A 16337-nucleotide genomic window follows, 5' to 3' on the forward strand; every position below is an offset into this window, starting at 1 on the left:
TTTCCCTCAGGGGTGATCAGCCCATCCATGGAACAGTTGTTCAGCGACCATGTTTTTATTAAAGGATGTTATCTACCGCTCACCGCTTGTCTGCAGGCTTTAAATGGAAAACTTCCACAACATGGATAATGACACAAAACATACTCCAAATACAATGCAAAGGTTTGTCAAACGGGAGAATATGGACATTTTTCAGTGGCCAACAGTATAAGCGGTTAATGCACATACAGGGAGTGCAGAATTATTAGGCAAGTTGTATTTTTGAGGAATAATCTTATTATTGAACAACAACCATGTTCTCAATGAACCCAAAAAACTCATTAATATCAAAGCTGAATGTTTTTGGAAGTAGTTTTTAGTTTGTTTTTAGTTTGAGCTATTTTAGGAGGATATCTGTGTGTGCAGGTGACTATTACTGTGCATAATTATTAGGCAACTTAACAAAAAACAAATATATACTCATTTCAATTATTTATTTTTACCAGTGAAACCAATATAACATCTCCACATTCACAAATATACATTTCTGACATTCAAAAACAAAACAAAAACAAATCAGCGACCAATATAGCCACCTTTCTTTGCAAGGACACTCAAAAGCCTGCCATCCATGGATTCTGTCAGTGTTTTGATCTGTTCACCATCAACATTGCGTGCAGCAGCAACCACAGCCTCCCAGACACTGTTCAGAGAGGTGTACTGTTTTCCCTCCTTGTAAATCTCACATTTGATGATGGACCACAGGTTCTCAATGGGGTTCAGATCAGGTGAACAAGGTGGCCATGTCATTAGTTTTCCTTCTTTTATACCCTTTCTTGCCAGCCACGCTGTGGAGTACTTGGACGCGTGTGATGGAGCATTGTCCTTTATGAACATCATGTTTTTCTTGAAGCATGCAGACTTCTTCCTGTACCACTGCTTGAAGAAGGTGTCTTCCAGAAACTGGCAGTAGGACTGGGAATTGAGCTTAACTCCATCCTCAACCTGAAAAGGCCCCACAAGCTCATCTTTGATGATACCAGCCCAAACCAGTACTCCACCTCCACCTTGCTGGCGTCTGAGTCGGACTGGAGCTCTCTGCCCTTTACCAATCCAGCCACGGGCCCATCCATCTGGCCCATCAAGACTCACTCTCATTTCATCAGTCCATAAAACCTTAGAAAAACCAGTCTTGAGATATTTCTTGGCCCAGTCTTGACGTTTCAGCTTGTGTGTCTTGTTCAGTGGTGGTCGTCTTTCAGCCTTTCTTACCTTGGCCATGTCTCTGAGTATTGCACACCTTGTGCTTTTGGGCACTCCAGTGATGTTGCAGCTCTGAAATATGGCCAAACTGGTGGCAAGTGGCATCTTGGCAGCTGCACGCTTGACTTTTCTCAGTTCATGGGCAGTTATTTTGCGCCTTGGTTTTTCCACACGCTTCTTGCGACCCTGTTGACTATTTTGAATGAAACGCTTGATTGTTCGATGATCACGCTTCAGAAGCTTTGCAATTTTGAGACTGCTGCATCCCTCTGCAAGATATCTCACTATTTTTGACTTTTCTGTGCCTGTCAAGTCCTTCTTTTGACCCATTTTGCCAAAGGAAAGGACGTTGCCTAATAATTATGCACACCTGATATAGGGTGTTGATGTCATTAGACCACACCCCTTCTCATTACAGACATGCACATCACCTAATATGCTTAATTGGTAGTAGGCTTTCGAGCCTATACAGCTTGGAGTAAGACAACATGCATGAAGAGGATGATGTGGACAAAATACTCATTTGCCTAATAATTCTGCACTCCCTGTATTTAGTGAACCTAAAATCTTTTGTAAAGCTTAGTAGTCTGAACTTAAATCACATCTATTTTTTGAGAGGGAGACATATTTTTCTGGATGTTGTGAGACCTTGAGCCTTGTCGAATTGCCACACGCTCACTCCATGTTTTGTCTTTGCAGAGAGAAGATACTCTAGTGTTGTTCTCAGCTATGCTGTACGAATGTGTGACGCAGGAGTGTCCAGAGATGCTGCCCACATATATTGCTATCGAGCAGGTAACGCAAACGCACAGATTATGTGAGAGAGAGATGACTCTTCCCTGTCAGTACATTTTAGCAATTGTAAAGCAATTAAACAACCAAGTAACAGTAACACAAACGTTCCAGAAAAGAAATTCCATGAAATGAAATACTAGTGTGTGTCAGGTTGGCTTAAGTTTTAAATGACTAAGTGAAATGAACTGAAAAAATATTTACCTTAAAGTTAGAAAATTCATTTACAAACACATAATATTCTTTGAATCATGGTTATCAAAAATCTAGACCAATAACAGGATATAACTACGTATATACATCATACAAATGTGTATATATATCAGATAAATTGGAAGGTGTATTAGAATGTTAAGTGGCCTTTCCTACTTTTTAGTTTTACCTGTTGTATTTAAAGTTCCTTTGTCTCATACCACAGAATCTTTATAGCCTGTTTTTCCCCTGGAGTACAGAGTTTTGCTTTGTTTTTTAAAATACAAATTCATACAGAAATAAAGCTGTGGCTAACAAACCACAAAAAAAATAAGCTAATGTCCTAATCAAATAATTTTGCAAGGTTTTTAAATGTCCACTGGTAGATACGCCTGACAGACCTTCAGTAAGTGCTCTACATCTGTTAAGACACATGAACACATTGCCTTTGCTGGTGTCTCTCAGGCAGTGTCAGCTCTGCATCGGGGTGATTTGCTGCAGACCTTTCCCTTGTGGCAGTTGCGTCTGGTAGTGGAACTGTGGGACAGCAGGATGCAGCGAGGTCCTGCGAACCGCCGCGACACCCTGCTTACCTCTGAATTTCTGCCGGTCATGAAGAATGCGGTGGATGCCACACTCGACAGCTGGCTCAAAGGTGAAGAGAGATTACATGTTCAGAACTTTTCTTTAATTGGGTCCATAGTTTTATTTTGGGGTTTTTTGGACAAAGACACATTTTGCAGCTTTTCCTCCGTAAACCACAAGTGTTGAATTTGTATTTTTCATTGAGATAGAAGAAGAAATGAAGAGATACCAGTTCAAATGAAGGAGGCCATCTTTAGACTGAGAAACCAGAGTAAATCTATTAGAGAGGAACCACTTTAGGAGTGACCAGACAATCAATCCGGTGCATTCTTGAAACAGATGAATGCACTGGCCACCTCAGCAACACCCAAAGGCCTAAAAGAGCACAGAAGATAACTAAAGTACATAATGACGGAATTATTTCGGTGGTTAAGAAAAAAAACAACAACTTCACAACAGGACTGTACTTGAAAGAATAACCTGAACCATAGGATATCATAACCCAAAGCACAGGATGACCTGACCCGAAGGATAAAGCAAGAGAAATCTAAGACTTTCTCAAGGCAATGGGATATTATTCAATGGTCAAGTTAGTCATCTGATCTTAACCTTGTAGAGCTTGCTTTTCAGTTATCAGTAAGGAAGCTGACTAAATATTAACTGATAATTTATGGCAAAGGGGTGGGATTAAATAAGTGTTTACTTCTTCCCACTCCCTTTCAACATGTAAATTAATCAAATAAAAAATTAATCAAAATTGAAGACAAAGCTGAACATAGAGACCCACAAACACACATTAGTTAAAGGCAGTTAGTAAACATGTAGCAGAGCATTTAAGGGGAAAGGGAATCCACTGTGACTGTGTGCAGAGGCATAACTACAAAAATGGTCTTCATTCAACAAATTGTGGGACTAACTGTAAGAGGGGTAATTCAAGGATTAATGAAGAGAGGTTAAATCTTACAAACCTTTAAACTAAAGAGTCTGTACTGAAACTAAAAATAGCCTAGTCAGGTCACAGAGGACTAATTGATAGTGTTTGATAAAAAATTTTAGCAGTTAAACCCAAGGTCACTAACTATATCTGCACTTAGTGTAGTTAATGATTAATCGAGATGTGTCAATCGTAAAAATTAATAATAAAAATGACTTATTTCATCCTGGATCAAACACTCAGGGTGCATTGCAGTCATGTATAAAAACTGTTTTATGTATAACAAGTATGCCCTACACCCCAAAAAAGCTGATGTTTTTTATGTGCGAAACAGGTCAGTTCCTGAGTTGAGGTTTTTGGTGTTTGCTTGCACAAACATCTGTCTTGCAAAGATCACATCTGTACCTAATTTCTTTTTACCCAAAGCGCTGCTGTTAAAATGTTAAGAAAGGAATGTTTCAACTCCAAATACATTCTTGACCAACAGAGATGGGACTTTCCTCTGTGCTGTGTAGCAAAGAATCTGTTTGCATTTCTTGCCTGGTTACACCACATTTAAACAGATGTAAAGCTGTGCTGAATGTGTTGGTAGAAGAAAGCACATGATGCGGGACAGATTGCTGTTTGCTGCTACAGATGTCTGATGTGGGTATCAATTGATGGTATCAACACGAGAACAACATGAAGAATGCTGAGCAAAGGCTCAGATGTCTTACCCTATTCAGTAACACATTTAGCAAACACAACTTCTGCTCACTGTGGGTCCTGCTCTGTCGAGTTGAAACGGTGTTAATAATTGTCTCTTATTCATTGAATAATAGATTTTTTTCAAGTGTTTCTTACAATATATATCAACAACGTCAGGGAATTTTTCAGATCTCAGGTTTTAGACTGTCCTGAATGCTCCATTTATTTATTCATTCATTCATTTATCTATCTGTATCCCCCTCCCTTTCATTCTTGAATTTCTATAATCTCCTTTCAGCTGCTCCTTTTGGAGTCGCCACAGTGGATCATCTGCCTCCATCTCATCCAATCCCTAGCGCCCTCCTCTGTCATAACAGACAGGGGAGGAGACACTCCCCATCTTCCACTACATCCATAAATCTTCTCTGTGGTCTTCCTCTTTTTCTCATCCTTTTTCTAACATATCCACAGTCCCTCTTCTGCGCATGTCCAAACCATCTAAATCTTGCCTCTTTAACTTTGCCCAGAACTTTTATAATGAAAGAGGATTTTCTTAATATGGTCATCTCAGAGACAGCTCTAACTGTGAGTACAGCAGCCACATTCACCTCTTTATGAAGGGCAGCCAATCAGAAAAAATGGTTAAAAGGAAGAGGAACTGCAAGGGCTTGTTTCAGGCATTGGCTGAACTGAGGCCCTGCATCAAGGCCTAGTATACAAAATATTATTATTTAGATTATTTAGAATTGTGAATCATAGAAAACTAATCTAACAGCATTCTCTGGTTTTGGTGTGCTTTGGATACCATCACCTTAGCCTCCAGTAAAACTGTGAAGAATCTTGGAGTCATTTTTGAGCAGGTTATGTCATTTAGTGTTCACATTAAGTAAAAATACAGAACTGCTTTCTTTCATCGACACAATCTCTCTAAAATTAGAAACATCCTTACTTAGGGTGAAAGCTACTTAATACATTTATTACTTCTACATGGGACTATTGTAATTCATTATTATCAGGTTGTTCTCAAAGTTCTCTGAAAAGCCTTAATCCAAAATAATGGAGCAAGAGTAGTGACACGGATTTTCTTCTATGGCTCCCTGTTAAATCTAAAATCTTTCTCAATTACAAGGTCTTCAATAATCCGCCAGCATGATATCGTAAAGATTTCCTCGTACTTCATTTTCCCGTCACTTTGCTCTCAGACTGCTGGCTTACTTGTGGCTCCTAGAATTTCTAAAAGTAAAATCATAGGCAGAGCCTCCAGCTATTATGGACCTCTCATGTGGAAGCAGCTGCCAGTCTCCCATAATTTGGGAGACAGGCATCATCATTAAAAGGGGGTTGTTTTTACTGTTGCCTACTGCTTGTGCATAGGGGATTATCTGATTGGTGCAGTTTTCTCTGTAATAATGTGGGTGACCTTTGTTTTTCATATTGTTCTGTTTGATTAAAATAGAGTTGAGTGGAGCAGGAATTGGCGCAATAGTCCACTTTAAGGACAATGTGACAAGTTGTATGAGAGAGAATCAGAAGGCCACCATATGACAGGTGTCAGCTGAGGAAAGTCAGCTGTTAGCTAGACATTCTTCAAAAGCAATCAGTTTTTTTTTTCTACTGATAAACAAGCTTGACATTAGATGCATTAATATCAGCAAGTATAGACTCTGTGAACACATAACATGTATAGATAGATAATAGATATAGATCTAGTGAGCATTTATTTTTGCAGTGCCTGCATGTGACAAAGAGTTGGCTCTGCTGAGCAGCAGTGTCACATGCCGAGTATTTCACAGGCAGGATGTGTTTCAGCTTGTTTTCCTGTAACGGGTGTAGCACATTAATGTCATAGTTTAGAAGTTAACCAGCCTGTGTATATACTTAAACAAACACGCATTCCATCACAGAAATTGCACACACAAGTACACTAACACACCCACATGGTAATAAATGCACAATAAGCAGCGTGGGAAACAGGTGAAGTAGTTGAATGGGACTGCATTCAAGAAATAATTCAAGCATGCCTTTACTTTTATGTTTTGTGACGCCTCTCGCCTCTGGCAGACAGCTGAAAGGAAATCCAAACTAGCTTGACCTCAAGCATCGGGAATGTGAAGTTCTCTAGAACTCAACCATGAATGAAATATGTATCAAGAGCTTGCTTGTTATTTTTATGATTCTTGTTTCAACCCTTGTATCTTTCTGAGAAGTGACTGCATGCAGCAGTGAATTCATTCATAAAAGATACTGAGGTACACAAGAAGTCACAGATATTTCCCAATGGGATTCTTTGAATTTCATGCAATACTAAAAGGGACCATTATCAATTAAAGATTAGTTTTGAATTGTGTTTTTAGAAAATGTAAGGAAATTCAGCAGCATAGGACTTATTTTTCTGAGACCTTTTCTCACACAACTGTTCTGAGAAAGATGGAGATTTCCACCCTTAAAATCACCAGGGGCATTTCCTGTTGAAATATATTTAAGGATGCGTGCATAGCCTGGGGACAGAAACACATTTCTACAGTCTTGTGACATGATTACACAGTTTTGAGGTAAATTGGCTTGCTTGAAAGTAAATCAAGGCGTGACTTTGCATGCCACATGCAGCAAATGTGCAGAACTGCATATTTGCCACATGGCTTGCTGACACGACGCACATTCCAGATAGCAACGAGTAAAGTTTTGTTTTTACATCAAGGCCACGGAGGGCAAACCATGAATCTGTTGTTCTATCTGCTGTCGCCTTGGCTAAAGTGGAACTGTAAACAGAGTTTAAATACTGCCTGTTGAACAGCTGCTGCTTTGCCTTTAAGCAGCCTTTTATTACTCCAGTTTCAGTGCAGAACTGTCCTTCATAAAGTCCTTGGCTTTCGCCAGATCACTGGTGCTAAGCGTCAGTCGGACCTAATAGTTCCAGAGGGATAACAAGCGGATATCCTCTTTTGGGATAGTGAAAACTATGGGTCCTCTGGTTTTAGGCACAAAAATCACTTTTTTTTTCTGTTTTTAGTTTTCTTTTGTTCATTCATTCAGTGTCTGTAATCCACATTGGCTCACTCTACCATGTATGAGCAAAGAAGACAAAAACATGACAGGTATCAGGTTTCAAAAAAGAAAGAAATAAAGAATGGAAAAAGGCATTTTCTAGTAAGATAAATGTAAAAAAAAAATGTAAATAAAAAAAATATCTGTCTTCTCTCATCAAATATCTGTTTTCTTTCCTAGAAAACAGCTCTGTGTTGAGGACCTACATGAAGGGAGAGGCACTCTCAAAGGACACCCAATCGATCATGTTGGCCTGCTTCTTGGTGTACCGGTCAATCCCCTACCTCAAGAACGCACACACACAGCTGGAGGGTAAGACAAACATACGCTCACATGAAACTGCATTTGTACTTTTGCATATAAACATCCAGCATGCTGTTGACAGCATCAAGAATTTACCTCTATGACTTAGATCGCTACAATGTAACTAAGAGGGGGAAAGTAGCATTTCTACCATCATGATTGATTGATTGATTGATTGATTGATTGAATCTTTATTTTGAACATGTTGAAAAAGTACAACAAAATAGAATTAAAAGAGACAAATGAACAAAGCAAAACAAAAGGAAAACGAGCAACCACAACTCCAAATAACGTTCTTGTTCAAAAAGGAGCAGGAAGAAGCATAAGCTTATTTAATCCCACCCCTTTTCCACTATCTAGTATCAATAGACTACAGAAATACCTCCTTGCAATTACATTATATGTCATGTGTATTTATTTATTTTTTTTAATATATATACATATATGTTTCTATCTATCCATACATCTATCATACAGAACTTGAAACCATTGTACAAAAAAAATTCATATGATGAAAACTGCACACTTGTTTAAGGCTTTATTCTTTCACATGCAGGCTGCAGCTCACTTGGGGACTTACTGTTACTTAGCAGCCAGTTGGGCATCCCTTTGAGAGATTTGCTGAGGCTCGTACCTGTCCTTCTGGGTTCTGCATCTGGACCACACACACTGCTGGGATTTCCACTGCAAGCATTTTGATTGTGATTCTCAGAACTCGTAAATGGGCTGGTATCCTCTCAGAGAAACACTTCAAAGCCTTGCACTGCTGGCACCCGTGGGACTGATTTTCTACCTGTAACAGCTGCAAACAGGTGCAGCACGTGGGACAAAATGTGAGCATTAGACATCTTTTGTCTAAATGCAGCATGGCTGCCTTGAATGGAGAAGAACTGACTTTTTCCCTCTGAGGCTCTAGGAAATGAAATAACTAAAGTAATTATCTTTGTAACATATTTGTATTTAGGTTGGGGTTTTTTTTAATGGTATAAAAAAGGTTTAGGCTGCAGTAATCATGCAGTTTAACCTTTTCAGATGGTTACTCAGAATTCCAGTGGCAGATAGAACAGAATGAACTGATCATTATAATTCAGCTGTTGTCATATACTAGTTTTCAAGCTGAGTTCAGTCCACTGGGTTGAGTGAACATGAAAAGACAGAAAAGGCAATAAAAAGCAGAAGTACCTGCACACTCCATGAATACTGTTTTTATTCTGTGGCTTAATGTGGGTGAATGAGACTCCTCAACATAATCAGGACATCATCTGCCTTATTGTTTCCTCTTTTTTAGATCTCATTATGTCCACCACTTTGAAGATACTCTTTTTGAAAATGCTGCTGCATTTCCTGTGTTTTTATGTTTCTGACAAAGACCAGTTGCTTACTGCTCATTAAACCCTCACAAGAACTGCATTCATCTTTTTTGATGTGTTGTTGCCAGTGTCCGTCATGCTTGTTTATTTAGCTCAGATCTTACTTTTGTGGTGCCAGCCTTGCATCAGTGTGGATAAGATAAAGGTCGCTTTTTAAGTGATGCGTGAAACAAAATGGTCTGTGTTGTTTCAGGTGTCCTGCCACATGAAAGAAATCCCCTGATCTTCCAGTGATAGTTTTGTAGTAAAGCAATGTCCTCCACAGGTGGGGCTCAGTTTGCTAGTTATTTGCACTGTTACTTGCTTTAGTTTGCTTTGTGAATCTTTACACCAACACAGAAACTGTGATATGGCCTGAGAACGTGAGGTCAGCATCTAATCCTCTAAATTTTTGCCTTTATTTAACCAAACCATAACTCATAAAACTGTGGAGGTAATCTGAACGGTCAGGTTAAAATGTGCTAGTAGTAACAAAAAAAACACAATTTCTTATGAAGTAAGTTATGCTGGTGTTTTCTTGAAGACATTTACAGATTTTTGTGTTTCTGTTGGATATTTGATGCTGAGCTTAGTCAGAAAATCTGACACCCCAGACTGGGACTTTCCTTTGCAGTTCATGACTGTAGCATAAGTGCTTAAAAATGCACTACTGCATGTAGTGGTGGAAATCCGAGTTAGTGAAAACTAACTGACCATTTCTTGACGCTTTTCTCTTCCAAAGTGCTCACGGAGTCAGATTTCTATAAAACAGTTTCACCAACAATGAGCAGAAATAAATTTTATATAAATGAAACGGGTAAAGACAGAAATTTGGAACAAAACTTAACTGATGTATATCTTAATGATGATAATACTAACTGTGTTGGATATATCGAAATAAAAATTTGGAGAAAAATAGTAAATAGATTTCATTAAAAGACTTTAAGGGACTGTAAGGTCACTAATCCTCACATTAATAAGCTGCAACAGTGGCTCAGTGTGGTTCCCAGATGCTTTTTCTGTAGTTGCTGGAGTGCCATCAGGTTTTACGTTTTATTATCAAACTAGCCTAGTTATGGTTGTCTATTCAAATGTGGATTCATTGCAAACAAGACCTTTTCAATACCCATTTTGTTCAAATTTAAATAAATATATCCAGCTGCAGCCCACATCCAAAGCAACATTACACTTCCTGTTTACAACTCCCAAAGAGATGTTATTAAATCAATACTAACCCCTTTGTTCATGTTTTTCTATCAATATCTGGATATGTTTCTCTTCCACAATGTGTGTGTGTCCCAGTATTATAGGTGGAAAAAACCCCACTTTAGCCTTTAAACTCTCAGAAAACTCTTGGATTTTGATTCCCAGCTGAGTATGGAAATCTTAATGTCATGTAGTTCCTGTGTGGGAGGGTTTGCAGTATGTGTTTAGCTCAGTCTTAGATCATTTCTAACCAACAGCTCTAAGAACATTCCAGAGCAAATGGAAAACATCCGAGCAAACAAGTGGCCCACACCCACCTCATAGAGCTGCAACACACAGAGCATGCTAGCATCAAACTCTTCAGATAATATAGTGAAGTTGTAGTTTTCTATTTTTCAGCAAATTCTTGCTTCCATTTGCAAAAGTTGTAGACGAGTCAAACTTTCCAGCTTCCAACAAATGCCAGTCATTTCACTTATATTTTGTTAATTGAGTCATTATCCACAGATAAGACAGGTTATAATAAAGGACCAACAAGTGTTCTATTTTTTTAATTTACTCTTCCTCATTCTGAGGCTACATGCTATGGTTTGGGTGGACAAAACACAGGATTTCAGGCATCTGTTAAGCACTCCTTTGGCTGGTCCACCCACATTTAAACACCATTGTGTTTCCTACTGTGCTAAACAAGTCTTTTCCGATGGTTTAAACCTTGAAAAGGCTCTAAAATAGCAACCAGACGTGACTTGCATAGCTTTGAAGGATGAAAAGACATTTTCAGGGCCACGACTGAAGATGTGGAGTTTTATTTTGCTCAAGAAGACAATTGTGGTCATTCTATTATGTCTTTCTAAAATATTTCCTGGCTTTTATCTGAATTTGTCTGAAGTGTTTGGGTGGATATGGTGCTTGAGTCTCCTTAAACACTAGTTCCTTTTCCCATCACAATGAGGCCCTTTCTTTAAAGAGACATAATATTAAAAACCACCTTTGTTGGTTAGCTTCTGTGTGCATAGGAACCCATGAGGATTTGGACACTGACATGATTTTTGTAACTGTACCTCTTTACATCACCACAGTGGATTTCCAACAAGATTTGATGGAAATGCAGACTCTCCGCTTTAATTAAATGGTTTAACAAAAGTGTCTTAATAATGTTTGTATTCATTTGAGTCATTTTTATACATCGTCCCTCATTTTCAGAGGCTGAGACATGATTCCTCATGTCATGTATTGAGGCATCTTTAAGTCAGAGCTTTGACTAGGCTTCTCCAAAATCCTCATTTAGATTGTTTTTCTTTTGTTTGTTTGTTTTTGTTTTTTTGAGTAACTGAAAAAAATGTAGACTTTCTGGTATGTTTCGGATCATTGTTCTGCTGCATAACCCACATGTGTTTGAGCTTCAGGGCACAAACTGACCGACCAATGGAAGTCTTCCTCAATTGATCTTCATTTCATTGCAGTTGCTAAATCAACATTGAAATTTATTATCCTTTAATGGGGCTTTCAAAAGCTCATTGTCCAAATACTTACCTACCCGAACATTGGCAAGGGACTTTTTTTTCTGCTTCCAGCTTTGAATGTTTTTCCACATGTGTTTGTGTTTTGTTTTGTTTTCCACCAGGCTTTTAAAGTGGGCTATGCTCATATGGGAAAGAGTATTTGGTTGTTTTTTGTTGCCATGTCCCACAAATAAGACCTTACAAGTTTCCCAATCCCCCTAACATATGATGATATTGTTAACCAGTGGTAACTAATTTCTAAAGCTAACCCATGGAGAATTGTCTCTCAGGTCTACTGATTTAGTTACTTGTTGCTCACGGTTTTGGTTTAAAAATGACACAAAATGAAGCTCCCTAGTGATGGAGTATTTAGCAGCGGATGGACAGCTATTGATAATGCGTAATGGGTAATAGATAATGACATGGGTATTTCCCAGTGGGAAATGATAATGAAACAGAAAGTATCTTGCTAATAAATATTTGATCATGAGTAATGAGAGAAATTTCCCTCAGGAAACAATATTGGCTCACTAATAATGAATGCATCCTTGTCTGCTGAACATGTGAATTAGTTGCTTGTAACATGTTAACCATGGTGTGCTTTTAAGCTAATTATAATCAATGTTAGCTTGCTATGTTGACCCTAAGAGAGAAATTAAATGCAGCTTGCACCCTTCCTGCATGTTTATTTATTTAGTTTTCACATTCATACTTACTGTTTCAAATTATCAAACAAATTGTAATAGTAGACAAAGATGAACCTAGTAAATACAAAATGCAGTACCACTCTTGGCAACAAAAACTGCAATCAAGCATTGTGATAACTGCCAATGAGTATTGCTCATCACTGTGGAGGAATTTTGGTCCACCCTTCTTTTTAGAATTATTATTAATTCAGCCTCATTGGAAGGTTTTCCAGCATGAATGACCTAACCTCACATTGAGGCATCTTTAAGTTAGTGCTTTGACTAGGCCACTCCAAAATCCTCATTTAGATTGTTTGTTGAGCAACTCAGAGGTGGACTTTCTGGTATGTTTCGGATCATTGTTTGCTACATAACCCAAGTATGTTTAAGTTTCAGGGCACAAACTGATGGACCAATGGAAGTCTTCCTCAAATGGTCTTCATTTCATTGCAGTTGCTTCTCCTTCAGGATTTCTAGTTGAGGGCAATATTTATCCTTCCATCAGCTATGGCAAGTTGTCCAGGTCCTGAGGCAGCAATGCCCCGGAACATCACGTTACCATCGCCATGTTTTACTCTTGGTTTGATGAACTCCATTTTTGCCTGATCTCTTTCTTATTGTCGGATCATGAATACTGACCTTAACTGAGGCAAGTGAGGCCCGCAGTTTTTTAGATGTTTTTCTGAGTTCCTTTGGGATCCCTTGGAATAATTTTGGTAGATTTTCGACTCTTGGGAAGGTACACAATGTTCTAGTTTTTCTCTATTTGTAGATGATGGTTCACTGGAGTCCCAAAGTTTTAGAAATGGCTTTGCAACCATTTGCATCTGTTCTGGAGTTCCTTTAGCTTGTGGCATGATGTGTTGAGTTCTGAGATCGTTTAATCTGCTTCATGTTTTCAGACAGGTTCTATTTAAGCGGTTTCTTGGTTCAGCAGGTCTGGCAGTAATCAGGCATGGGCGAGGCTAGCCACACTGAACTCTGCTTTCCCCAATATGTGGTGGTGTGGATGCTTTTTTTTCCCCTTAATAAATGTAATGATCTATTTTCTTGGGTTATCTTAGTGTTATATATTTTTTTTTGATTATCTGAAGCACAAAAGTCTGGCAAATATGCAAAAAATAAGTAGTCAAGAAGGGGAAAATTTTTCCTTTTTTTTTTTTTTTTACACCCCTGTAAGTGTGGAGCTGGTAAACAACAATATAAATAGTAAAACTATTTCTAAACTGATGACAACTGTTGACTTGCTCCTTATCTGCAATAACTCCTGTAAGATTAGTGTGAAAGAACTCTGTTCTTGCATGCCAACAATGCCACCCATGTAGCATTGTGTTTGACTGGTATCTAGTAACACACAGTGTAATTTGTAAGCTAACCAGGCACCCAGTGTCTGTGCTGCATGTTTAGCTGGCTGATTATATGCATGTGGTTTCCTGGAAACGCATGCTGGTTCAGTCAACACGTCTTAACAAACATTCCAGAGAAAAGTCACATGATGTTAATCAGTAAACAGAGCCCAGGAACCGGAACTGGGATGGCCTGTGGATGTCTGTCAGATGATGAAGGTCTCGTGGTTTTAATAGTCCTCAAGTCTCGACTGAAGGCTGTAAATGACTGTACTTCTTTCTTGAACTTCCTTGTATCCCTACTGTTATGATGCTGCAGGGCCACATGTGCTCTTGCAGAATAGTAGGCATCCCACATTTTCTGGGTGGGTAATGTCTCATGGTTACAGAGAAACTTTGTTTTGAACATTACAGCATGTGAATTGCTGTGGGAGTGTATTCTTTTGCAGAAAATCTGTGTTTAGATCTTATCTCACAGGTTTTCCTCTGAATTTCACACATACAATGCAGTGTATGCCTGCCTTAGATATCCAGTTCAAATTAAACAGTCACAAAGAAACTAAAGTCTTCTTTAACTGGTCTTCATGTCATTGCGGTTGCTAAATAAAAAATAACAGCAGATAATACTCAAACAGAAAGCATGTTTCAGTGTGACTCACTTCACCTGCGGCCCAAGCAACATCTTGTTACCATCTCTCTGAGATGGCGAAGAGATGTGGAAGAAAAGTAACCAGTCCAGACAAAACCAAAAATTCTGAATGTCCTGTAGTATAGATCAAAGAAAAGAGTGCAGAAGGTTGATTAAGGGTATATAACTAATCACTATTCTAACTGGATATGCATGACATTACTAATACTTGCAATACTTACTCATTTACAACAATGGAAAACCCCTTAAAATAATTAAGAAAGGGAACCAGATTTTTGTCTTGACCTCATATTGAAAACATTATTGTGCCCCACAGAAAGTCAGCGCAACAGCCAGCCCATCTCTAGTAAACTTTTGTTAAGACATCATTCTGTAACATTGCGTGGAAGCCTGGAACAGTGCCTCTGGACTGGCAAACTCAGATAGTGGTTCCTTTTTGAAGCAGAGGGCGTGTTCCAACTTCAGAGAACACAGACCCCTCTGGGGAGGTCATTGCCAAGGTCCTCGAGGGACAATCTGTTCATTAGTTGAAACTCCAACTCAGGAGGCGCATTGAGGTTTCTGTCCTGGTTGTGGAAACCGTAACCAGGCCCTTATCCTCTCCAGTATATTCAAGGATGTGTGGGCGTTTACTCACCTATTCTATGGTTTGTGGACCTGGAGAAGGCATTCATTGGCATCCCTTAGGGTGTCCTGTTGGGGTTGCCTCAGGAGTATGGGGTATTGGGCCTGTTGTTCCGGGCCATTCAGTCCCTGTACAACAGCAATGAGAGCTTGGCTCACAATGCCAGTTTCCAGTGGCTGTTGCCCTTTGTCACTAATTCTTTTGTGGAAAGAATTACTATGCACAGTTGAGGGGCCTAAGGTGGCAGATTTGATGGTCTTGGGATCTCATCTGCTGGCAGATGACGTGGTTTTGCTGGCTAAATCAAGTCATGACCTCCAGCTTGCACTAGAGTGGTTTGCAACCTACTTTGAAGTGGCAGGAATGAAAATGAGCAACTTTTAAGTCTGAGGCCATGGTTCTTAGCCAGAAAAAAAATGTCTTGTTCATATGTGAAGTAAAGCGGGACTGGGAGACTGACCTATTGACTGATGTGGCGTCTTCATTGTTGTGCATGTTGGGTGTGGTAAAGAGACAGCTAAGCTTGAAAGTGATCTGGTCAAGAGCTTTTTCCAAAGGGTAGCCAAATTCACACGAAGAGAGAGGGTGGGGAGATGCTTGGAATAGAGCTGCTATTCTTCCACATTGAAAGGAGCCAGTTGTGGTTGTTCACCACACATCTGACTGGGATGCCTTCTGGCATGCCTCCTGAGTGAGGTGTTTTGTGCATGTCCAATTTGGAGGAGGGCCTGGGGCAGACTAGACTTGCTGAATAGATAAAATTTCTCAGCTTGCTTGGGGAACTCTTTGGTACCAGGGAGAAGATGATCCTGGCATCTCTTCTTAGACTGGTGCCCCTATGATCCGTACCTGAATAAAGAGCTTAGGATGGAGGATCATAATGATGAATGAATGGATAATGTTAAGGTAGTAGCGTAGGATTTTTTTAAGTTGAAAAGATAAAACGCAAACAGATCAAAAGAAATATGCATTTACAATCTTGGGAAACAGGGATGCTTGACTGAGTGCAGTGTTTGTAATACCAGTTCATTGAGCCTGTGGGAAAAGATCTGCCTCCAGAAGGCAAGGGGAAAAAATTCAGTTGTGTTTGTTTCCACAATAAGCCAATTTAAGTGTGTCATGGGTGAACACGCCCTCACACTCTGGCTTTTCTCATGTTTTAACTTTACACAGAGGCGCACATAGACTTGTATT

General features: G+C 39.2%; 1 protein-coding gene across 2 annotated transcripts in view; it reads left to right on the plus strand.

Annotated features, from left to right (window-relative positions):
* anapc1 (anaphase promoting complex subunit 1) overlaps positions 1-12434 on the plus strand; it is a 63758-nt gene extending 51324 nt beyond the window's left edge. The window contains exons 50-53 of one of the 2 annotated variants that reach the window (XM_080868636.1): positions 1942-2037; positions 2692-2881; positions 7658-7789; positions 8337-12434. In XM_080868636.1, the coding sequence (XP_080724762.1) occupies positions 1942-2037; positions 2692-2881; positions 7658-7789; positions 8337-8479 (561 nt within the window). In that variant the 3' untranslated portion in view covers positions 8480-12434. The remainder of the gene's footprint in view (positions 1-1941; positions 2038-2691; positions 2882-7657; positions 7790-8336) is intronic. The other variant, XM_080868637.1, reaches the window with a different exon arrangement.
* Positions 12435-16337: the final 3903 nt, after the last annotated feature.

This window comes from Rhamphochromis sp. 'chilingali' (genome assembly GCF_963969265.1).
Source record: "Rhamphochromis sp. 'chilingali' genome assembly, chromosome: 20".
NCBI classification, from domain to species: domain Eukaryota; kingdom Metazoa; phylum Chordata; class Actinopteri; order Cichliformes; family Cichlidae; genus Rhamphochromis; species Rhamphochromis sp. 'chilingali'.